At 42.3% G+C, this 25,343-nt stretch overlaps 1 protein-coding gene across 4 annotated transcripts in view; it reads left to right on the top strand.

The window, feature by feature from the left end:
* Positions 1 to 25,343, top strand: part of LOC139758501 (C-signal-like) — a 71,684-nt gene that overhangs the window by 28,778 nt on the left and 17,563 nt on the right. For all 4 annotated transcript variants that reach the window (XM_071680015.1, XM_071679999.1, XM_071679991.1 and 1 more), the window contains exons 3-5: positions 5,737 to 5,798; positions 17,676 to 17,858; positions 25,031 to 25,202. In XM_071680015.1, coding sequence (XP_071536116.1) covers positions 5,737 to 5,798; positions 17,676 to 17,858; positions 25,031 to 25,202 — 417 coding nt within the window. The remainder of the gene's footprint in view (positions 1 to 5,736; positions 5,799 to 17,675; positions 17,859 to 25,030; positions 25,203 to 25,343) is intronic.

Genomic DNA, 25,343 nt, shown 5'->3' with positions numbered 1-25,343 from the left:
GTAAGGGTAAGAGAGATGTGTGGAAATAAAAAGAGCGTGGTTGAGAGAGCAGAAGAGGGTGTTTTGAAATGGTTTGGTCACATGGAGAGAATGAGTGAGGAAAGATTGACCAAGAGGATATATGTGTCGGAGGTGGAGGGAACGAGGAGAAGAGGGAGACCAAATTGGAGGTAGAAAGATGGAGTGAAAAAGATTTTGTGTGATCGGGGCCTGAACATGCAGGAGGGTGAAAGGAGGGCAAGGAATAGAGTGAAATGGAGCGATGTGGTATACCGGGGTTGACGTGCTGTCAGTGGATTGAATCAAGGCATGTGAAGCGTCTGGGGTAAACCATGGAAAGCTGTGTAGGTATGTATATTTGCGTGTGTGGACGTATGTATATACATGTGTATGGGGGTGGGTTGGGCCATTTCTTTCGTCTGTTTCCTTGCGCTACCTCGCAAACGTGGGAGACAGCGACAAAGCAAAAAAAAAAAAATATATATATATGTATATATATATCCCTGGGGATAGGGGAGAAAGAATACTTCCCACGTATTCCCTGCGTGTCGTAGAAGGCGACTAAAAGGGAAGGGAGCGGGGGGCTGGAAATCCTTCCCTCTCGTTTTTTTTTAACTTTCCAAAAGAAGAACAGAGAAGGGGGTCAGGTGAGGATATTTCCTCTAAGGCCCAGTCCTCTGTTCTTAACGCTACCTCGCTAATGCGGGAAATGGCGAATAGTATGAATAATGAAAAAAATGAATATGTGTATGTGGGTGGATGGGCCATTCTTTGTCTGTTTTCCTTGCGCTACCTCACTGATGTGGGAGGCGGCAATTGGGTTTGATAAAAAAAATAAAAATGATATTTTCTCATACATATTCGCCATTTACCACATTAGCGAGGTAGCGTTTAGAACTGATGAATGAGCCTTAGAGGGAATACCCTCATTTGGCCCCCTTATCTGTTCCTTCTTTTGGAAAATTAAAAACAGGAGGGGAGGATTTCCAGTACCTCGCTCCCTCCCCTTTTAGTCGCCTTCTGCGACACAGGAAATACATGGGAAGCATTCTTTCTTCCCTATCCCCAGGGGCTTGGTCCTCTGTTCTTAATGCTACCTCGCTTACACAGTAAATGGTGAATATGTGTGAAAAATATGTATATATATATTTATTCATTTATTAATTAACTTTGTCGCTGTCTCCCATGTTAGCAAGGTAGCCCAAGGAAACAGACGAAAGAATGGCCCAATGGCCCAATCCACCCACATACACATATATATATACATAAACGCCAACACATGAACATATACATACCTTTACATTTCAACGTATACATACATATATATACACAGACATATACATATGTGCACATGCACATGCCTTTTTCACTCCATCCTTCCACCTCCAATATGGTCTCCCCCTTTTTTTTTTTTTCACACATATTCCCCATTTCCCATGTTAACGAGGTAACAATAAGAACAGAGGACTGAGCCTTGGAAGGAATATCCTCACTTAGCCCCTTCTCTGTTCCTTCTTTTAGAAAATTAAAAATGTATGTAGGGATAGGGGAGAAAGACTACTTCCCATTTATCCCCGCATATCATAGAAGACTAAAGGGAGCAGGAACAGAGGGTTGGAAATCTTTCCCTTCTTGTATTTCAATTTCTAAAACAGGAAAGAGAAGGAGTCAAGTAGGGAGTGCTCATCCACTTCGAAGGCTCAGATTGGGGTGTCTGAATGTAACCAAGATGAGAAGAAAGGAGAGATAGATAGTATGTTTGAGGAAAGAAACCATATGTTCTGGCTCTGAGTGAAACGAAGCTCAAGGATAAAGGGAAAGAATGGTTTGGTAAAGTCTTAGGAGTAAAGTCAGGGGTTGGTGAGAGGACAAGAGTAGCACTACTCCTAAAGCAGTTGTGGGTGTGTGTGATAGAGTGGAAAGAAGTTAATTTTAGATTGATGTGGGTAAAACTGAATGTGGATGGAGAGAGATGGGTGATTATTGGTGCTTACGCACTTGGTCATAAGAAGAAAGATCTTGAGGGGCAAGTGTTTTGGGAGCAGCTGAGTGAGTGTGTCTGCAGTTTTGGTGCACGAGACTGGGTATTAGTGATGGGTGATTTAAATGCGAAGATGAGTGATGTGGCAATTGAGGGTATAATTGATGTACAAAGGGGTGTTCAGTGTCGTGAATGGAAATGGTGAAGAGCTTGTGGATTTGTGTGCTGATGAAAGATTAGTGATTGGGAATTTTTTTTTTTTTTTTTTTTTTTTTTTTTTGCTTTGTCGCTGTCTCCCGCGTTTGCGAGGTAGCGCAAGGAAACAGACGAAAGAAATGGCCCAACCCACCCCCATACACATGTATATACATACGTCCACACACGCAAATATACATACCTACACAGCTTTCCATGGTTTACCCCAGTCGCTTCACATGCCTTGATTCAATCCACTGACAGCACGTCAACCCCGGTATACCACATCGCTCCAATTCACTCTATTCCTTGCCCTCCTTTCACCCTCCTGCATGTTCAGGCCCCGATCACACAAAATCTTTTTCACTCCATCTTTCCACCTCCAATTTGGTCTTCCTCTTCTCCTCGTTCCCTCCACCTCCGACACATATATTCTCTTGGTCAATCTTTCCTCACTCATTCTCTCCATGTGCCCGAACCATTTCAAAACAACCTCTTCTGCTCTCTCAACCACGCTCTTTTTATTTCCACACATCTCTCTTACCCTTACGTTACTTACTCGATCAAACCACCTCACACCACACATTGTCCTCAAACATCTCATTTCCAGCACATCCATCCTCCTGCGCACAACTCTATCCATAGCCCACGCCTCGCAACCATACAACATTGTTGGAACCACTATTCCTTCAAACATACCCATTTTTGCTTTCCGAGATAATGTTCTCGACTTCCACACATTCTTCAAGGCTCCCACAATTTTCGCCCCCTCCCCCACCCTATGATCCACTTCCGCTTCCATGGTTCCATCCGCTGCCAGATCCACTCCCAGATATCTAAAACACTTCACTTCCTCCAGTTTTTCTCCATTCAAACTCACCTCCCAATTGACTTGACCCTCAACCCTACTGTACCTAATAACCTTGCTCTTATTCACATACCTGGTTTAAAAAGACAGGTATACACAAGTATACGTATGTGAGTAGGAGAGATGGTCAAAGGGCATTATCAGATTATGGGTTAATTGATAGGCTTGTAAAAGAGAGACTTTTGGATGCTAATGTGCTGAGAAGGGCAGCTAGGGGGATGTCTATTCAATATCTTGTGGTGGTGAAGGTGAAGATTTGTAGAGGTTTTCAAGAAGAGAGAATGTTAGGGAGAAGAGAGTGATGAGAGTAAGTGAGCCAGGAAAGGAAACTTGTGTGAGGAAGGACCAAAAGAGATTGAGCATAGAATGGCAAAAGGTGAGAGCAAATGACATGAGGGAAGTGAGTGAGGAATGGGATGTATTTTGGGAAGTGTTGATGGCATGTGCAAGAGATGCATGTGGCATGAGAAAGGTAGGAGGTGAGCAGATTAGAAAGGGTAATGAGTGCTGGGATGAAAAAGTAAAGTTGTTAGTGAAAGAGAAAGGAGAGGCCTGTGGATGATGCTTGCAAGGAAGGAGACCAGGATGTGTATAAGAGAAAGCAGCAGGAGGTCAAAAGGGCAAATGAGAGTTGGGTGAGAAAGTATCTTTAAACTTTAGGGAGAATAAAAAGATGTTTTGGAAAACTTTAGGGAGAATAAAAAGATGTTTTGGAAAACTTTAGGGAGAATAAAAAGATGTTTTGGAAGGAGGTAAATAATGTGCATAAGACAAGAGAACAAATGGGAACATCGGTGAAGGGGGCAAAGGGGGAAGTCATAACAGGTAGTAATGAAGTGAGATGGAGATGGTGTGAGCATTTTAAAGGTTTGTTGAATGTGTTTGATGATAGAGTGGCAGATGTAGGGTGTTTCAGTTGGGGTGGTGTGTGAGGCAAGAGAGTCAGGGAGAGTGGTTTGGTGAAGAGAGAAGAGGCATTGAAGGCCTTGCAAAAGATGAAATCCAGCAAGGCAGTGGGTTTGGATGGCATTGCAGTTGAATATTTCATGAAAGAGGGTGGCAGTGTTGTTGATTGGTTGGTAAGGCTATTCATTGTATGTATGGATCATGGTGAGGTGCCTGAGGATTGGCAGAAAGCATGTATAGTGTCATTGTACAAAGGCAAAGGGGTATAAAGTTGGGTGTTCAAACTACAGAGGCATAAGTTTGTTAAGTATTCCTGAGAAATTGTATGAGATTGAGAGGGTGAAGGCATGTACAGAGCATCAGATTGAGGAGGAGCAGTTTGCTTTCAGAAGTGGTAGAGGATATGTGGATCGGGTGTTTGCTTGAAAGAATTTATATGAAAAATATGTAGAATAACAGATGGATTTGTATGTGGCATTTATGGACCTGGAGAAAGCATATGATAGGGTTGATAGAGATGCTTTGTGGAAGGTCTTAGAGGTATATCATGTTGGGGTAAGCTGCTAGAAGCATTGAGAAGTTTTTATCACTGGTGGAAGGCATGTGTATGAGTAGGAAGAGAGAAGAGTGATTGGTTTCAAGTGAAGGTCAGTCTGTGGCAGGGGTGTGTGATGTCCCAGTGATTGTTTGATTTGTTTATGGATGGGATGGTTTGGGAAGTAAATGCAAGCATTTTAGAGGGAGGGGGCAAGTATGCAGTCTGTTGGGGATGAGAGGGCCTGGGAATTGAGTCAGTTGTTTGCTGAAGATACAGCCCTGCAGAAGTTGATGATTGAGTGACTAAGTTTGGAAAAGTGTGTGAAAGGATAGAGTTGAGAGTAAATGTGAATAAGAGCAAAGTTGTTAGGTTCAGCAGGGTTGAGGGACAAGTTACTTTGGATGTAAGTTTGAATGGAGAAAAATTGGAGGAAGTGAAGTGTTTTAGATATCTTGGAGTGGACTTAGCTATGAATGGAACCTTGGCAGTGGAAGTGATTCATAGGTTGGGGAGGAGGCAAAGATTCTGGGAGAGATAAGAATGTACGGAAAGAGAGAATGTTATAACAGAGAGCAAAAACAGGTATGTGTGCAGGAATATTAGTTCCAACAGTATTATATGGTTGCAAGGCATGGGCTATAGACAGGGTAGTACAGAGGAGGGTGGATGTGTTGGAAATGAAATGTTTTAGGACAATATGTGATGAGGTGGTTTGATTGAGTGAGTAATGAAAGAGTAAGAGAGACGTATGGAAATAAAAAGAGTGTGGTTGAGAGAGAAGAAGAGGGTGAGTTGAAATGGTTTGAACATATGGTGAGAATGAGTGAGGAAAGGTTGACAAAGAGGATATATGTGTCAGAGGTGGAGGGAACAAGGAGAAGCAGGAGACCAAATTGGAGGTGGAAGGGTGGAGTGAAAAAGATTCTGAGCTAATGAACATACAGGAGGGTGAGAGGCATGCAAGGAATAGAGAGAATTAGAAGACTGTGGTATACTGGGGTTGACATGCTGTCAATGGACTGAACCAAGGCATGTGAAACATCTGGGGTAAACCATGGAAAGTTCCGTGAGGCCTGCATGTGGATAGAATAGTCTTGATATTAAAAGAACCAGGATTCTTCCATCCAGCTTACTTAAAGAAAGAGTTAGATTGATATAAGCACTTGATAGTACATAATGGAGACAAGGTATATACACTTGTATATGATATAGATCTTGATGAACGTAACATCTGATTAACACCTACAGGCACTAAAGTTGTCGCCTGTTGCAGAGACCCCTCAAATGCAGAGTCTTTAAGGAACGTTCAGGTCAGTGTATTATTGCTTTACTGTGTTGAGACTTTTCGTGAGAATTCTTTATTTGTATGATCTGTTAAAGCAAATCTTAGTGATTTTCTTCAGGAACATTTGAAATAACAGTACATACAGTGATTTATATCTGGCATTTATGGATATGGAGAAAGCATGTGATAGGTTGTATGTTTGAATAAAGAAACCTGGATGTTCTGGCCTTGAGTGAAACAAAGCTCAAGAATAAAGGGGAAGAATGGTTGGAAAAGTCTTTGGAATAAGATCAGGGGTTGGTGAGAGGACAAGAGCTAAGGATGGAGTAGCACTATTCTTGAAGCAGTTGTGAGAGTGTGTGACAGTAAGAAAGTAACACATGGAGAGAATGAGTGAGGAAAGATTGACAAATAGGATATGTGTGTCAGAGGTGGAGGGAACGAGGAGAAGTGGGAGACCAAATTGGAGGTGGAAGGATAGAGTGTAAATAATTTTGAGCGATCGAGGCCTGAAGATACAGGAGGGTGAAAGGCATGGAAGGAACAAAGTGAATTGGAAAGATGTGGTATATCGGGGTCGACATACTGTCAGTGGATTGAACCAGGGCATGTGAAGCATCTCTGGTAAACCATGGAAAGTTTTGTGGGGCCTAGATGTGGAAAGGGAGCTGTGGTTTCGGTGCATTACATATGACAGCTAGAGACTGAGTGTGAACAGATGTTGCTTTTGTTGTCTTTTCCTAGCACTACCTGACGTGCGCACGGGAGGAGGGGGTGCCATTTCATATGTGGTAGGGTGGCGGCGGGAATGGATGAAGGCAGCTAGTATGAATATGTACAAGTGAATGTATGTATATGTCTGTGTATGTATATGTATGTATACATGGATCATAGGGTGGGGGAGGGGGCGAAAATTTTGGGAGCCTTGAAAAATGTGTGGAAGTCGAGAACATTATCTCGGAAAGCAAAAATGGGTATGTTTGAGGGAATAGTGGTTCCAACAATGCTGTATGGTTGCGAGGCGTGGGCTATGGATAGAGATGTGCGCAGGAGGATGGATGTGCTGGAAATGAGATGTTTGAGGACAATGTGTGGTGTGAGGTGGTTTGATCGAGTAAGTAACGTAAGGGTAAGAGAGATGTGTGGAAATAAAAAGAGCGTGGTCGAGAGAGCAGAAGAGGGTGTTTTGAAATGGTTTGGGCACATGGAGAGAATGAGTGAGGAGAGATTGACCAAGAGGATATATGTGTCGGAGGTGGAGGGAACGAGGAGAAGAGGGAGACCAAATTGGAGGTGGAAAGATGGAGTGAAAAAGATTTTGTGTGATCGGGGCCTGAACATGCAGGAGGGTGAAAGGAGGGCAAGAAATAGAGTGAATTGGAGTCATGTGGTATACAGGGGTTGACGTGCTGTCAGTGGATTGAAGCAAGGCATGTGAAGCGTCTGGGGTAAACCATGGAAAGCTGTGTAGGTATGTATATTTGCGTGTCTGGACGTGTGTATGTACATGTGTATGGGGGGGGGGGTTGGGCCATTTCTTTCGTCTGTTTCCTTGCGCTACCTCGCAAACGCGGGAGACAGCGACAAAGTATAAAAAAAAAAAAAAAAAAAAAAAAAACATTGAAATGTATAGGTATGTGTGTGTGTGGGCGTGTATGTAGATACATGTGTATGTTTGTGGGTTGGGCCATTCTTTCGTCTGTTTCCTTGCGCTACCTCGCTAACGTGGGAGACAGAGATAAAGTATAATAAATGAATATGAATATATGGCATTTATGGATCTGGCGAAGGCAATTGATAGAGTTGATTGAGATGCATTTTGGATGGTATGAAGAGTATACGGTGTGGGAGGTAAGTTGCTAGAAGGAGTAAAAAGGTTTTACCAAAGATGTAAGGCATTTTTATGAGTAGGAAGAGAGGAAAGTGATTGGTTCCCAGTGAATGTCGGTTTGCGGCAGGGGCGCATGATGTCTCCATGGTTGTTTAATTTGTTTAAGGATGGGGTTGTTAGAGAGGTGAATGCAAGAGTTTTGGAGAGAGGGGCAAGTATGCAGTCTTTTGTGGATGAGAGGGCTTGGGAATTGAGTCAGTTGTTGTTTGCTGATGATACAGCACTGGTGGCTGATTTGGGTCAGAAACTGTGGAAGTTGGTGACTGAGTTTGGTAAAGTGTGTGAAAGAAGAAAGCTGAGAGTAAATATGAATAAGAGCAAGGTTATTAGGATCAATAGGGTTGAGGGGCAAGTTAATTGGGAGGTAAGTTTAAATGGAGAAACTAGAGGAAGTGAAGTGTTTTAGATATCTGGAATGGATTTAAGGTTCTGGGAGTGTTGAGGAATGTGTGGAAGGCGAAAAAGTTATTTTGGAGTGCAAAAATGGGTATGTAAGAAGGAATAACGGTTACAACAGTGTTGCATGGTTGTGTGGAGGAGGGTGGATGTGTTGGAAATTAAATATTTGAGGACAATATGTGGTGTGAGGTGGTTTCATTAAGTAATGAAAGGATAAGAGAGATTTGTGGCAATAAAAAGAGTGTGGTTGAGAGAGCAGAAGAGGGTGTATTGAAATGGTTTGGTCACATGGAGAGAATGAGTGAGGAAAGATTGGCAAAGAGGATATATGTGTCAGAGGTGGAGGGAACGAGGAGAAGTGGGAGACCAAATTGGAGGTGGAAAGATAGATTGAAAAAGATTTTCAGCGATTGGGGCCTGAACATGCAGGAGGATGAAAGGCGTGCAAGGAATAGAGTGAATTGGAACGATGTGGTATACCGGGGTCGATGTGCTGTCAATGGATTGAACCAGGGCATGTGAAGCGTCTGGGGTAAACCATGGAAAGTTGTGTGGGGCCTGGATGTGGAAAGGGAGCTGTGGTTTCGGTGCATTATTACATGACAGGTAGAGACTGAGTGTGAACGGATGGGGCCTTTGTTGTTTTTTCCTAGCGCTACCTCGCACACAGGAGGGGGGAGGGGGTTGTTATTTCATGTGTGGCGAGGTGGCGATGGGAATGAATAAAGGCAGACAGTATAAATTATATACACGTGTATATATGTATATATCTGTGTGTGTATATATATGTATACATTGAGATGTATAGGTATGTATATTTGCGTGTGTGGACGTGTATGTGTACACATGTGTATGTGGGTGGGTTGGGCCATTCTTTCGTCTGTTTCCTTGCACTACCTCGCTAACGTGGGAGACTGCGACAAAGGAAAATAATAATAATAATAATTATTTTTATATTTATTATACTTTGTCGCTGTCTCCCGCGTTTGCGAGGTAGCGCAAGGAAACAGACGAAAGAAATGGCCCAACCCCCCCCCATACACATGTATATACATACGTCCACACACGCAAATATACATACCTACACAGCTTTCCATGGTTTACCCCAGACGCTTCACATGCCTTGATTCAATCCACTGACAGCACGTCAACCCCGGTATACCACATCGCTCCAATTCACTCTATTCCTTGCCCTCCTTTCACCCTCCTGCATGTTCAGGCCCCGATCACACAAAATCTTTTTCACTCCATCTTTCCACCTCCAATTTGGTCTCCCTCTTCTCCTCGTTCCCTCCACCTCCGACACATATATCCTCTTGGTCAATCTTTCCTCACTCATTCTCTCCATGTGCCCAAACCACTTCAAAACACCCTCTTCTGCTCTCTCAACCACGCTCTTTTTATTTCCACACATCTCTCTTACCCTTACGTTACTCACTCGATCAAACCACCTCACACCACACATTGTCCTCAAACATCTCATTTCCAGCACATCCATCCTCCTGCGCACAACTCTATCCATAGCCCACGCCTCACAACCATACAACATTGTTGAAACCACTATTCCTTCAAACATACCCATTTTTGCTTTCCGAGATAATGTTCTCGACTTCCACACATTCTTCAAGGCCCCCAGAATTTTCGCCCCCTCCCCCACCCTATGATCCACTTCCGCTTCCATGGTTCCATCCGCTGCCAGATCCACTCCCAGATATCTAAAACACTTCACTTCCTCCAGTTTTTCTCCATTCAAACTCACCTCCCAATTTACTTGACCCTCAACCCTACTGTACCTAATAACCTTGCTCTTATTCACATTTACTCTTAACTTTCTTCTTCCACACACTTTACCAAACTCAGTCACCAGCTTCTGCAGTTTCTCACATGAATCAGCCACCAGCGCTGTATCATCAGCAAACAACAACTGACTCACTTCCCAAGCTCTCTCATATATTTATATATGTATTTATTCTCTCTATGTGACCAAACCATTTCAAAACACCCTCTTCTGCTCTCTCAACCACACTCTTTTTATTTCCACACATCTCTCTTACCCTTACATTACTTACTCGATCAAACCACCTCACACCACATATTGTCCTCAAACATCTCATTTCCAGCACATCCTCCCTCCTGCGCACCACTCTATCCATAGCCCACGCCTTGCAGCCATACAACATTGTTGGAACCACCGTTCCTTCAAACATACCCATTTTTGCTTTCGGAGATAATGTTCTCGACTTCCAAACATTCTTCAAGGCTCCCAGAATTTTCACCCCCTCCCCCACCCTATGATTCACTTCCGCTTCCATGGTTCCATCCGCTGCCAGATCCACTCCCAGATATCTAAAACACTTTACTTCCTCCAGTTTTTCTCCATTCAAACTAACCTCCCAGTTGACTTGACCCTCAACCCTACTGTACCTAATAACCTTGCTCTTATTCACATTTACTCTTAACTTTCTTCTTTTACACACTTTACCAAACTCAGTCACCAGCTTCTGCAGTTTCTCACATGAATCAGCCACCAGCGCTGTATCATCAGCGAACAACAACTGACTCACTTCCCAAGCTCTCTCATCCACAACAGACTTCATACTTGCCCCTCTTTCCAAAACTCTTGCATTCACCTCCCTAACAACCCCATCCATAAGCAAATTAAACAACCATGGAGACATCACACACCCCTGCCACAAACCTACATTCACTGAGAACCAATCACTTTCCTCTCTTCCTACATGTACACATGCCTTACATCCTCGATAAAATCTTTTCACAGATTCTAACAACTTACCTCTCACACCATATATTCTTAATACCTTCCACAGAGCATCTCTATCAACTCTATCATATGTCTCCTCCAGATCCATAAATGCTACATACAAATCCATTTGCTTTTCTAAGTATTTCTCACATTCATTCTTCAAAGCAAACACCTGATCCACACATCCTCTACCACTTCTGAAACCACACTGCTCTTCCCCAATCTGATGCTCTGTACATGCCTTCACCCTCTCAATCAACACCCTCCCATATAATTTCCCAGGAATAGTCAACAAACTTATACCTCTGTAATTTGAGCACTCACTCTTATCCCCTTTGCCTTTGTACAATGGCACTATGCAAGCATTCCACCAATCCTCAGGCACCTCACCATGAATCATACATACATTAAATAACCTTAACAACCAGTTGACAATACAGTCACCCCCTTTTTTAATAGATTCCACTGCAATACCATCCAAACCCGCTGCCTTGCCGGCTTTCATCTTCCGCAAAGCTTTTACTACCTATTCTCTGTTTACCAAATCATTTTCCCTAACCCTCTCACTTTGCACACCACCTCGACCCAAACACCCTATATCTGCCACTCTATCATCAAACACATTCAACAAACCTTCAAAATACTCACTCCATCTCCTTCTCACATCACCACTACTTGTTATCACCTCCCTATTAGCCCCCTTCACTGAAGTTCCCATTTGCTCCCTTGTCTTACGCACTTTATTTACCTCATTCCAAAACATCTTTTTATTCTCCCTAAAATTTAATGATACTCTCTCACCCCAACTCTCATTTGACCTCTTTTTCACCTCTTGCACCTTTTTCTTGACCTCCTGCCTCTTTCTTTTATACATCTCCCAGTCATTTGCATTTTTTCCCTGCAAAATTCATCTAAATGCCTCTCTCTTCTCTTTCACTAATAATCTTACTTCTTCATCCAACCACTCACTACCCTTTCAAATCAACCCACCTCCCACGCTTCTCATGCCACAAGCATCTTTTGCGCAAGCCATCACTGCTTCCCTAAATACATCCCATTCCTCCCCCACTCCCTTTACCTCCTTTGTTCTCACCTTTTTCCATTCTGTACTCAGTCTCTCCTGGTACTTCCTCACACAAGTCTCCTTCCCAAGCTCACTTACTCTCACCACTCTCTTCACCCCAACATTCTCTCTTCTTTTCTGAAAACCTCTACAAATGTTTACCTTCGCCTCCACAAGATAATGATCAGACATCCCTCCAGTTGCACCTCTCAGCACATTAACATCCAAAAGTCTCTCTTTCGCGCGCCTATCAATTAACACGTAATCCAATAATGCTCTCTAGCCATCTCTCCTACTTACATACATATACTTATGTATATCTCGCTTTTTAAGCCAGATATTCCCAATCACCAGTCGTTTTTCAGCACACAAATCTACAAGCTCCTCATCATTTCCATTTACAACACTGAACACCCCATGTATACCAATTATTCCCTCAACTGCCACATTACTCACCTTTGCATTCAAATCACCCATCACTATAACCCAGTCTTGTGTATCAAAACCACTAACACACTCATTCAGCTGCTCCCAAAACACTTGCCTCTCATGATCTTTCTTCTCATGCCCAGGTGCATATGAACCAATAATCACCCATCTCTCTCCATCAACTTTCAGTTTTACCCATATCAATCTAGAATTTACTTTCTTACACTCTATCACATACTCCCACAACTCCTATTTCAGGAGTAGTGCTACTCCTTCCCTTGCTCTTGTCCTCTCACTAACCCCTGACTTTACTTCCAAGACATTCCCAAACCACTCTTCTCTTTTACCCTTGAGCTTCGTTTCACTCAGAGCCAAAACACCCAGGTTCCTTTCCTCAAACATACTACCTATCTCTCCTTTTTTCTCATCTTGGTTACATCCACACACATTTAGACACCTCAATCTGAGACTTCGAGGAGGATGAGCACTCCCCGCGTGACTCCTTCTTCTGTTTCCTCTTTTAGAAAGTTGAAATACAAGGAGGGTTTGTCGCTGTCTCCCGTGTTAGCAAGTTAGCACAAGGAAACAGACGAAAGAATGGCCTAACCCACCTACATATACATATATACACATGTACATAATTCATACTTGCTGCCTTTATTCATTCCCGTCGCCATCCCGCCACACATGAAATGACACCCCCACCTTCCCCCACACATGCGCGAGGTAGCGCTAGGAAAAGACAACAAAGTTCACTTTCGTTCACACTCAGTCCCTAGCTGTCATGTATAATGCAGCAAAACCACAGCTCCCTTTCCACATCCAGACCCCACAAAACTTTCCATGGTTTACCCCAGATGCTCCACATGCCCTGGTTCAATCCATTGACAGCACGTCAACCCTGGTAGACCACATCATTCCAATTCACTCTATTCCTTGCATGCCTTTCACCCTTCTGCATGTTCAGACCCTGATTCAAAATCTTTTTCACTCCATCCTTCCACCTCCAATTTGGTCTCCCATTTCTCCTCATTCCCTCCACCTCTGACACATATATCCTCTTAGTCAGTCTTTCCTCACTCATTGTCTCAATGTGACCAAACCATTTCAATACACCCTCTTCTGTTTTCTCAACCACACTCTTTTTATTACCACACATCTCTCTTACCCTTTCATTACTTACTCGATCAAACCACCTCACACCACATATTGTCCTCATACATCTTATTTCCAACACACCCACCCTCCTCTGCACAACCCTATCTATAGCCCATACCTGGCATCCATTTAACATTGTTGGAACCTCTGTTCCTTCAAACATACCCATTTTTGCTTTCAGAGATAATGCTCTCACCTTCCACACATTCTTCAATGCTCCCAGAACTTTTGCCCCCTCCCCCACCTTGTGACTCCTTTCTGCTTCCATGGTTCCATCCGCTGCCAAATCCACTCCCAGATATCTAAAACATTTCACTTCCTCCAGTCTTTCTCCATTCAAATTTACCTTCCAATTGACTTGTCCCTCAACCCTACTGTACCTAATAACCTTGCTCTCATTCACATTTACTTTCAACTTTCTTCTTTCTCACACTTTATCAAACTCAGTCACCAGCTTCTGCAGTTTCTCACCCAAATCAGCCACCAGCACTGTGTCATCAGCAAACAACAACTGGCTCATTTCCCAAGCCCCCTCATCCACGACAGACTGCATACTTGCCCCTCTTTCCAAAACTCTTGCATTCACCTCCCTAACAACCCCATCCATAAACAAATTAAACAAACATGGAGACATCACACACCCCTGCCGCAAACTGACATTCACTGAGAACTAATCACTTTCTTCTCTTCCTACTCATACACATGCCTTACATCCTCGATGATAACTTTTCGCGGCTTCTAGCAACTTGCCTCCCACACCATATACCCTTAATACCTTCCACAGAGCATCTCTATCAACTCTATCATATGCCTTCTCCAGATCCATAAATGCTACATGCAAATCCAGTTGTTTTTCTAAGTATTTCTCACCTACATTAATCAAAGCAAACACCTGATCCACACATTCTCTACCACTTCTGAAACCACACTGCTCTTCTCCAATCTGATGCTCTGTACATGCCTTCACCCTCTCAGTCAGTACCCTCCCATATAATTTCCCAGGAATACTCAACAAACTTATACCTCTGTAATTTCAACACTCACCTTTGTCCCCTTTGCTTCTGTACAGTGACACTATGCAAGCATTCTGCCAATCCTCAGGCACTTCACCATGAGCCATACATACATTGGATACTCTCACCAACCAGTCAACAAGGCAGTCACCCCCTTTTCTGATAAATTCCACTGCAATACCATCCACTCCCGCTGCCTTACTGGCTTTCATCTTCCACAAAGCTTTCACTACCTCTTCTCTGTTTACCAAATCATTCTCCCTGACCCTCTGACTCTGCATACCACCTTGACCAAAACATCGTTTATATACCACTCTATCATCAAACATATTCAACAAACCTTCAAAATACTCACTCCATCTCCTTCTCACATCACCACTACTTGTTATTACCTCCCCATTAGCCCCCTTCACCGATGTTCCCATTTGTCCTCTTGTCTTACACACTTTATTTACCTCCTTCCAAAACATCTTTTTACTCTCCCTAAGATTTAATGATACTCTCTCACCCCAACTCTCATTTGCCCTCTTTTTCACCTCTTGCACCTTTCTCTTGACCTCCTGCCTCTTTCTTTTATACATCTCCCACTCATTTGCATTATTTCCCTGCAAAAATCATCCAAATGCCTCTCTCTTCTCTTTCACTAATAATCTTACTTCTTCATCCCACCACTCACTACCCTTTCTAATCTGCCCACCTCCCATGCTTCTTATGCCACAAGCATCTTTTGTGCAGGCCATCACTGCTTCCCTAAATACATCCCATTCCTCCCCTGCTCCCCTTACATCCTTTGCTCTCACCTTTTTCCATTCTGTACTCAGTCTCTCCTGGTACTTCCTTACACAAGTCTCCTTCCCAAGCTCACTTACTTTCACCACTTTCTTCGCCCCAACATTCTCTCTTCTTTTCTGAAAACCTCTACAAATCTTCACCTTCGCCTCCACAAGATAATGATCAGACATCCCTCCAGTTGCACCTCTCAGCACATTAACATCCAAAAGTCTCTCTCGCACACCTATCAATTAACATGTAATCCAGTAATGCTCTCTGGCTGTCTCTCCACTTACATACATATACTTATGTATATATCTCTTTTTGAACCAGGTTTTCCCAATCACCAGTCCTTTTTCAGCTCACAAATCCACAAGCTCTCTACCATTTCCATTTACAACACTGAATACCCATGTACACCAATTATTCCCTCAACTGCCACATTACTCACCTTTGCATTCAAATCACCCATCACTATAACCTGGTCTCATGCATCAGCACTGCTAACACACTCACTCAGCTGCTCCCAAAACTCTTGCCTCTCATGATCTTTCTTCTCATGCCCAGATGCATAGGCACCAGTAATCACCCATCTGTCTCCATCCACTTTCAGTTTTACCCATATCAATCTAGAGTTTACTTTCCCAAATTCTATCACATACTCCCACAACTCCTGTTTCAGGAGTAGTGCTACTCCTTCCTTTGCTCTTGTCCTCTCACCAACTCCTGACTTTACTCCCCAAACATCCAGGTTCCTCTCCTCAAACAGACTATGAACGACCCATGCACTCATATACACATATATATAAAAGCACATACATATACATATCAACATATACATACACATATGCACGTCTATACATATATACACATGTTCATATCCATACTTGCTCGCCTTCATCCATTCCCAGTGCCACACTGCCCCACAAGAAACACCATTGCCACCCCCTGCATCAGCAAAGTAACACCAGGAAAACAGACAAAAATGGCCACATTCGTTTACACTCAGTCTCTAGCTGTCATGTGTAATGCACTGAAACCACAGCTCCCTATCCATGTCCAGGCCCAACAGACCTTTCCATGGTTCACCCCAGATGTGTCACATGCTCTAGTTCAGTCCATTGACAGCATATCGACCCCAGTATAACACATTGTTCTAAATCACTCTATTCCTTGCACGTCTCTCACCCTTTTGCATGTCCAGGTCTCAATTGCTCAAAATCTTTTTCTCTGCATCCTTCCACCTCCAATTTGGTCTCCTGCTTCTCCTTGTTCCCTCCACCTCTTATACATATATCCTCTTTGTTAATCTTTCTTCACTCATTCTCTCCATGTGTCCAAACCATTTCAACACACCCTCTTCTACTCTCTCAACCATATTCTTTTTATCAATAAATGTCACATACAAATCCTTCTGTTTCTTTAGGAATTTCTCACAAACATTCTTCAAAGCAAACACCTGATTCGCATAACCCTTGACCACTACTGGAACTACATTGTTCCTCCTGTCTAATTCTCTGCACACCATCACCCTCTCAATCACCATTCTTAATTTCAACTTACCAGGTACACTAAACACACTTGCATCTCTGTAATATGAACATTCACCTCTGTCCCCCTTACTTTTATGCAGTGGCACTATACATGCATTCCACTAGTTCTCAGACACCTCACCATGATTCATTCATATATTAGAAATGCTAAGAAATCAACAACACAGTTATCCCATTTCTGAAGAAATTTAACTACAATACTATCCACTTCAGCCATCTTGCCACATCTCATGTTACTACACAAGGCTTTTGACCTCTTATCTGCTCATCATACTTGTTCACTGTTTCATACAGTAGTGAGTTAGTGCCAGGAACAGGCAAAGAATGGCATCATTCACTCACATCCACTAGTGTATAGTGCATAATGCATTGAAACCAGAGCCTCATATTCACTCCCAGGCCCCACAGGCCATTCTGTGGTTTTGTTTAACCATCACGTATCCTCTGTTTCAATCCATTAACAGTATGTTGCCCCTTGTATAACACATTGCTTCAAGTTACTCTATACTAATCACGATGTGTGTTTATCTGCTGGACAAAAACAATAGGATATATGAAATTGGCATTAATTTGATGAATTGCATACACTTTTAGTCTCTTCATTGTTCAGAAATTATTTTAATATTATTTCATAAATGGCTTATGTTGCAGGGAAGATCTCTGATTTTTGCTTAGGAATAAAAAAAATATCAATATATTTGAACTTTAATTATGTAAAAATTATCTCTGCATAGTATACAGTTTTCAACATATAAATTAATTTGCATCAGTAAAACTCATCTCTGCATAATATACAGTTTTCAACATATAAATCAATTTGCATCAGTAAAACTCAGCAAATTATTCTTAATGCTGCCGCAGAGTCAGCATCCTGGTTTGGTAGATATTGTGCAACTTGATGTCACCAGTGAAACAGCCATACAGCATGCTGTACAGCATGTACAGGATGCTCATGCAGGCAAACTTGAGCTTCTCATCAACTCCAGTGGGATCTTGAGTCCAACCAGAAAAGGAGAAACCAGCTTAAAAGAAGTAACTTTAAAGGTGAGCAAGTCTTTCTATATTTCTTCACCACTTTCTTTTTAAGTGCAACCTTTTGTTCTTCATTATTTTAGCTTTATGGAGGATGTTGACATTTGTAGCAGATCCCATTGGTTTGCAGATAGCTTTTGCCTACATCCATGAACTCTCTCTCTCTCTCTCTCTCTCTCTCTCTGTCTCTCTCTCTCTCTCTCTCTCTCTCTCTCTCTCTCTCTCTCTCTCTCTCTCTCTCTCTCTCTCTCTCTCTCTCTCTCTCTCTCTCTCTCTCTTTTTTTTTTTTGCAGCTAACAACTGTGGAAATTACCCATGTTACAAGAGAAAAGGATGAGTGAATATAACAAATTGTAATATTCTTAAGAGAGTAGATGAAAATAAATATTGAGCAGTTCTATCAGGTTTACTTGAGAGTATAGCTAGACACTTGCTAAAACACAAGTTACAAAAGATGTGAAGAAGCACTCATATCATAAAAGAGCTGTGGGCACAAGGAAGAAGCTAAGAGAGGAACTGTATTTGCAGACATTATGAGTATATTTAAAAAATTTTATGGTAGAAAGGAAAGTTGGAGAGAAGGATTCAGAAGTGTAAAACTTTCTTCTTTTGTAACACAAAGTGGTAATCACCTTTAGATATACCTTCATTGTTAGGCTTTTAGCATTACAGGTTGAGCTTCCCCAATCCAAAAATCTGAAACCCAAAATGCTCCAAAATCCAAAACTTTCTGAGTGGCAACATGATGTTACATGTGGAAAATTCCACAGCTGACCTCACATGCCCATGCTGGGCTCTGATGCTCTGTTGTTGCCAGTTTGTTACAAACCTTTGTCACCATTAGACCTTCTTTATTATTTATTTATTATACTTAACCACCATCTTCCGCATTAGTGAGGTAGTGCTAGGAAACAGATGAGGAATGGCCCAACCCACCCACACACACATATATATACATAAACGCCCACACACACACATATACATACATACACATTTCATCGTGGATCATAGGGTGGGGGAGGGGGCGAAAATTCTGGGAGCCTTGAAAAATGTGTGGAAGTCGAGAACATTATCTCGGAAAGCAAAAATGGGTATGTTTGAAGGAATAGTCGTTCCAACAATGTTGTATGGTTGCGAAGTGTGGGCTATGGATAGAGTTGTGCGCAGGAGGATGGATGTGCTGGAAATGAGATGTTTGAGGACAATGTGTGGTGTGAGGTGGTTTGATCGAGTAAGTAATGTAAGGGTAAGAGAGATGTGTGGAAATAAAAAGAGTGTTGTTGAGAGAGCAGAAGAGGGTGTTTTGAAATGGTTTGGGCACATGGAGAGAATGAGTGAGGAAAGATTGACCAAGAGGATATATGTGTCGGAGGTGGAGGGAACGAGGAGAAGTGGGAGACCAAATTGGAGGTGGAAAGATGGAGTGAAAAAGATTTTGTGTGATCGGGGCCTGAACATGCTGGAGGGTGAAAGGAGGGCAAGGAATAGAGTGAATTGGATCAATGTGGTATACCGGGGTTGATGTGCTGTCAGTGGATTGAATCAGGGCATGTGAAGCGTCTGGGGTAAACCATGGAAAGCTGTATAGGTATGTATATTTGCGTGTGTGGACGTATGTATATACATGTGTATGGGGGTGGGTTGGGCCGTTTCTTTCGTCTGTTTCCTTGCGCTACCTCGCAAACGCGGGAGACAGCGGCAAAAAAAAAAAAAAAATTTCATCGTATACATACATATACATACACAGATATATACATATATACTCATGTACATATCCATACTTGCTGCCTTCATCCATTCTGTTGCCACACATGAAATAGCATCCCACCCCCTCCAGCGAGGCAGTGCCAGGAACAGACAAAAAAGGCCACATTCATTCACACTCAGTCTTTATCTTTCATGTGTAATGTACCAAAACCACAGCTCTCTTTCCACATCCAGGCCCCACAAAACCCTCCATGGTTTACCCCAGATGCTTCACATGCCTTGGTTGAATCCATTGACAGCATGTCAACCCCGGTATACCACATCATTCCAACTCTATTCCTTGCACACCTTTCACTCTCCTGTATGTTCAGGCCCTGATCATTCAAAATCTTTTTCACTCCATCCTTCCTCCTCCAATTTGGTCTCTCGCTTCTCCTTGTTCCCTCCACCTCTGACACATATATCCTCTTTGTCAATCTTTCCTCACTTATTCTTTCCATGTGTCCAAACCATTTCAATACACCCTCTTCTCTTTCAAACACACTCTTTTTATTACCACACATCTCTCTTGCCCTTTCATTACTTACTCGATCAAATATTGCTACACATCTCTTTTGCCCTTTCATTACTTAATCAAACCACCTTACACCACATATTGTCCTCATACATTTCATTTCCAACACATCCACCCTCCTCCACACAACCCTATCTGTAGCCCATTCCTTGCAACCATATAACATTGTTGGAACCACTATTCCTTCAAACACAGCCATTTTTCTTTTCAAGATAACCTTCTTGCCTTCCACACATTCTTCAATGATCCCAAAACCTTCGCTTCCTCCCAAACCTTGTGTCTTGCTTCTGCTTCCATGATTCCATCTGCTGCTAGTCCACTCCCAGATATCTAAAACACTTCACTTCCTCCAGTTTTTCTCCATTCAAACTTACCTCCCAGTTAACTTGTCCCTCAATCCTACTGAACCTAACAACCTTGCTCTTATTATTCACATTTACTCTCTTCTTTTACACACTTTACCAAACTCAGTCCCCAATTTCTGCAGTTTCTCACCCAAATCAGCCATCAGTTCTGTATCATCAGCAAACAACTGACTCACTTTCCAAGCCCTCTCATCCAGAAAAGACTCCATACTTGCCACTCTCTCCAACACTCTTGCATTCACCTCCCTAACTACCCCATCCATAAACAAATTATACAACCATGGAGACATCACGCACCCCTGCCACAAACTGACATTCACTGGGAACCAATCACTATCCTCTCTTCCTACCCATACACATGCCTTACATCCTCGATGAAAACTTTTCACTGCTTCTAGCAACTTACCTCCCACACCATATATTAAAACCTTCCACAATACATCTCTATCCACCCTATCATATGCCTTCGCCAGATCCATGAATGCTACATACAAATCATCCATCTGTTTTTCAAAGTATTTCTCACATACATTCTTCAAAGCAAACACCTGATCCGCACATCCTCTACCACTTCTGAAACCACACTGGTCTTCCCCAGTCAAATGCTCTGTACATGCCTTTACCCTCTCAATCAACACCCTCCCATATAATTTCCCAGGAATACTCAACAAACTTATGCCTCTGTAATTTGAACACTCACTTTTATCCCCTTTGCCATTGTGTAATGGCGCTATGCATGCATTCTGCCAATCCTCAGGCACTTCACCATGATCCATACATACATTGAATATCCTTACCCACCAATCAATAACACAGTCACCTCCTTTTTTATAAATTCCACTGCAATACCTTCCAAACCCACCACCTTGCCGGCTTTCTTCTTCTGCAAAGCTTTCACTACCTCTTCTTTGCTCACCAAACCATTCTCCCTGGCCCTCTCACTTTGCACACCACCCCAACCAAAACTCCCTATATCTGCCACTCTCTTCAAACACATTCAACAAATCTTCAGAAAATTCACTCCTCATTTCATCACTACTTGTTATTACCTCCCCCTTTGCCCTCTTCATCGATGTTCCCATTTGTTCTCCTGTCTTTCGCACTTTATTTACCTTTTTCCAAAACATCTTTCTATTTTCCTTAAAATTTAGTGATACTCTCTCACCCCAACTCTCTTTTGCCCTCTTTTTCACCTCTTGCACCTTTCTCTTGACCTCCTGCCACTTTCTTTTATTCTTATCCCAGTCATTTGCACTACCTCCCTGCAAAAATCATCCAAACGCCTCTCATGTCTTTCACTAACAATCTTACTTCTTCATCCCACCATTCACTACCCTTTCTAATGTGCCCCCCTCCACCTTTCTCATGCCACATGCATATTTTGTGCAAGCCATCACTGCTTCCCTAAATACATCCCATTCCTCCCCCACTTGCCTTACATCATTTTCTCTCACATTTTGCCATTCTGCACTCAATCTCCCCTGGTACTTCCTCACTCAAGTCTCCTTTCCAAGCTCACTTACTCTCACCACTCTCTGTTCCCCAACATTCTCTCTTCTTTTCTGAAAACCTCTGCAAATCTTCATCTTTGCCTTCACAAGATAGTGATCAGACATCCCTCCAGATACCCCTCTCAGCACATTAACATCTCTTTTACACGCCCTCTGGCCATCTCTCCTACTCACATATGTACACTTATGTATATCTCTATTTTTAAACCAGGTTTTCCCAATCACTAGTCCTTTTTCAGCACACAAATTCACAAGCTAATCACCATTTCCATTTACAACACTAAACACCCCATGTACACCAATATACCCTTAACTGCCACATTACTCACCTTTGCATTCAAATCACCCATCACTATAACCTGGTCTCATGCATCAAAGCTGCTGACACACTCACTCAGCTGCTTCTAAAACCCTTGCCTTTCATGATCTTTCTTCTCATGACCAGGCGCATGGGCACCAATAATCACCCATCTCTTGCCTTCCACTTTCAGTTTTACCCATATCAGTCTAGAAGTTTACTTTCTTACACTCTATCACATATTCCCACAACTCCTGCTTCAGGAGGAGTGCTGCTCCTTCCTTTGTTCTTGTCCTCTCACTAACCCCTGACTTTACTTCCAAGACATTCCCAAACCACTGTTTCCCTTTACCCTTGAGCTTCATTTCACTGAGAGCCAAAACATCCAGGTTCTTTTCCTCAGACATACTACCTATCTCTCCTTTTTTTCTCATATTTTTACATTCTTACGCGTTTAGACATCCCAATCTGAGCCTTCAAGGAGGATGAGCACTCCCCGGATGACTCCTTCTGTTTCCCCTTTTAGAAATTTAAATACAAGGAGAGGGGTCTCCAGCATCCCGCTCCCACCCCCTTTAGTTGCCTTCTATGACGGGTGGGGAATACATGGGAAGTATTCTTTCTCCCGTATCCTACATTATTCAGTGTTTTTTACTTATTCTCTGCTTTGTGGTACAAAGATATTGTTGAAAATGTTAAAAAGGCCTGCAGATAATAAGGATCCTGTTTTTCATTCACTGACCAGTAGTGAAATAGCTGAAATGGTTCTGAATCAAGGTGATCATGATAAGAGACTTTGAAGATGACTTTGTTAACACTACAGAAAAAGTGCCTATTGACAAATTGGTAAAAATGTGTGACATACTTATTAAAGGACTAGAGCAGCATGCATTCACAACAGAACAAGAAATCATGTCAGTTAATAAAGTCAGAGAGACCTCTGACACAAAAACCATTGTTAATGAGGTAGATAACTCTTGGGGAAACATTTAAAAAACATTTAAAAAAACTAAGGTTGTTACACCTTAGCTATCTGATGGGTTAGTGTTACACAAACTTTGTTTCATGCACAAAATTATGAAAGATGTAGTATAAATTACCTTCAGGCTATGTGTATAAGGTGTAAATGAAACAAATGGATTGTGTGTCTCGACTTGGGTCCCATCCCCATTGTATCTATTTCATTATCTAATATTCATCATGACAAATGTGGAAAACAGGATGGAATGGAAACAAATGGGTTAGAGCTTAGGCACAAGGGCCTAAGCAAACAAATAAGAAAGACAAAAGCGGCTTACATCGCTAGCAAAGACAACGTTAACACAAGGTCTAGGTTCATTTGTTGGTCACATCAAGCAGTGGAGATCGCTGTGAATGAGTGGATGTAGCAGATAAAGCAGTCCAATCAGAGAGTGACATGCCAAGGCATCCAGTTGGGTGACCATCACCTACTGGGGAATATGGCCCTGCTGAATGCTGGAATCAGTATCTCCTGAGGAAGACCGTTGAACTGTCAAAACATTGATGTATGTCTCCGCTCTAACTCGTTTGTTTCCATACCATTCTGTTTTCCATAACTCATGTATTTATGTTATTTCATTTATTATACTTTGTCGCTGTCTCCTGCGCCAGCGAGGGAGCGCAAGGAAACAGATGAAAGAGTGGCCCAACCCACCCACATACACATGTATATACATACACGTCCACACACGCACATATACATACCTATACATCTCAACGTATACATATATATATACACACACAGACATATACATATATACACATGCACATAATTCATACTGTTTGCCCTTATTCATTCCCGTCGCCACCCCGCCACACATGAAGTGACAACCCCCTCGACCCGCATGCGCGAGATAGCGCTAGGAAAAGACAACAAAGGCCACATTCGTTCACACTCAGTCTCTAGCTGCCATGTATAATGCACTGAAACCACAGCCCCCTTTCCACATCCAGGCCCCTCAAAACTTTCCATGGTTTACCCCAGACGCTTCACATGCCCTGGTTCAATCCATTGAGAGCACATCGACCCCGGTATACCACATCGTTCCAATTCACTCTATTCCTTGCACGCCTTTCACCCTCCTGCATGTTCAGGCCCTGATCACTCAACATCTTTTTCACTCCATCTTTCTACCTCCAACTTGGTCTCCCACTTCTCCTTGTTCCCTCCACCTCTGACACATATATCCTCTTGGTCAATCTTTCCTCACTCATTCTATCCATGTGATCAAACCATTTCAAAACACCCTCTTCTGCTCTCTCAACCACACTCTTTTTATTACCACGCATCTCTCTTACCAGAATCTGAAACACTTCTGGTCCCAGGCATTTCAGAGAAGGGATACTCAACCTGTACAACATATTAATCTCGTGGTCCTCTTTCCAAGTGTGAAACCCTATCCCCATATTACACAAAGAGTTATTGCACACAAGCATACCCCAACTACAAGCTTTCTTTTCATGATTACAAATAATAAAGTACACTCAAAGTTACATACTTGACTCATTAACTTTTTCCAGCAGACTATAAAAGATTTCTTATGATTTATGACAAATACATCATAAAATTACCAGAAATTCCGTATTCTGTTGCACTGTAAGGAACCAATTGTAATTTTTAATGCACATTGGCAAGATTTTTGTGGGACACAATAAAAAAGTGAATATCATGTGTGCTGCATGTTTTTTGAAAATTTAATGTATTATAGGGATTGAAGGAGACCTTTGCTGTTAACGCTCTTGGCCCACTAATGATGGCAAAGTACTTCAGTCCAATATTGATGGCTGGAGAAGGAACAATTGGCAAACAGGCAGCAGATCCAAAGCGACAGCATGCAGCAGTTCTTGTGAATATGTCAGCAAGAGTGGGGTCAATTGGGGGTAAGCTTTTAAAGATTTATTGATCTTGATTTTTTGTGTGTTTTTACTTTAAAATTGGTATTGTAATCCAGCCCTTTGTGCTTTGTATTGTTCTTTGCACCAGTATTTATCATTCTATTGATAGAATAACAAGTAGTGGTG

This window comes from Panulirus ornatus, chromosome 2, assembly GCF_036320965.1.
Source record: "Panulirus ornatus isolate Po-2019 chromosome 2, ASM3632096v1, whole genome shotgun sequence".
Lineage (NCBI taxonomy): Eukaryota > Metazoa > Arthropoda > Malacostraca > Decapoda > Palinuridae > Panulirus > Panulirus ornatus.
The sequence above is the reverse complement of the archived record's forward strand: the minus strand, read 5'-3'. Positions and strand labels throughout refer to the sequence as shown.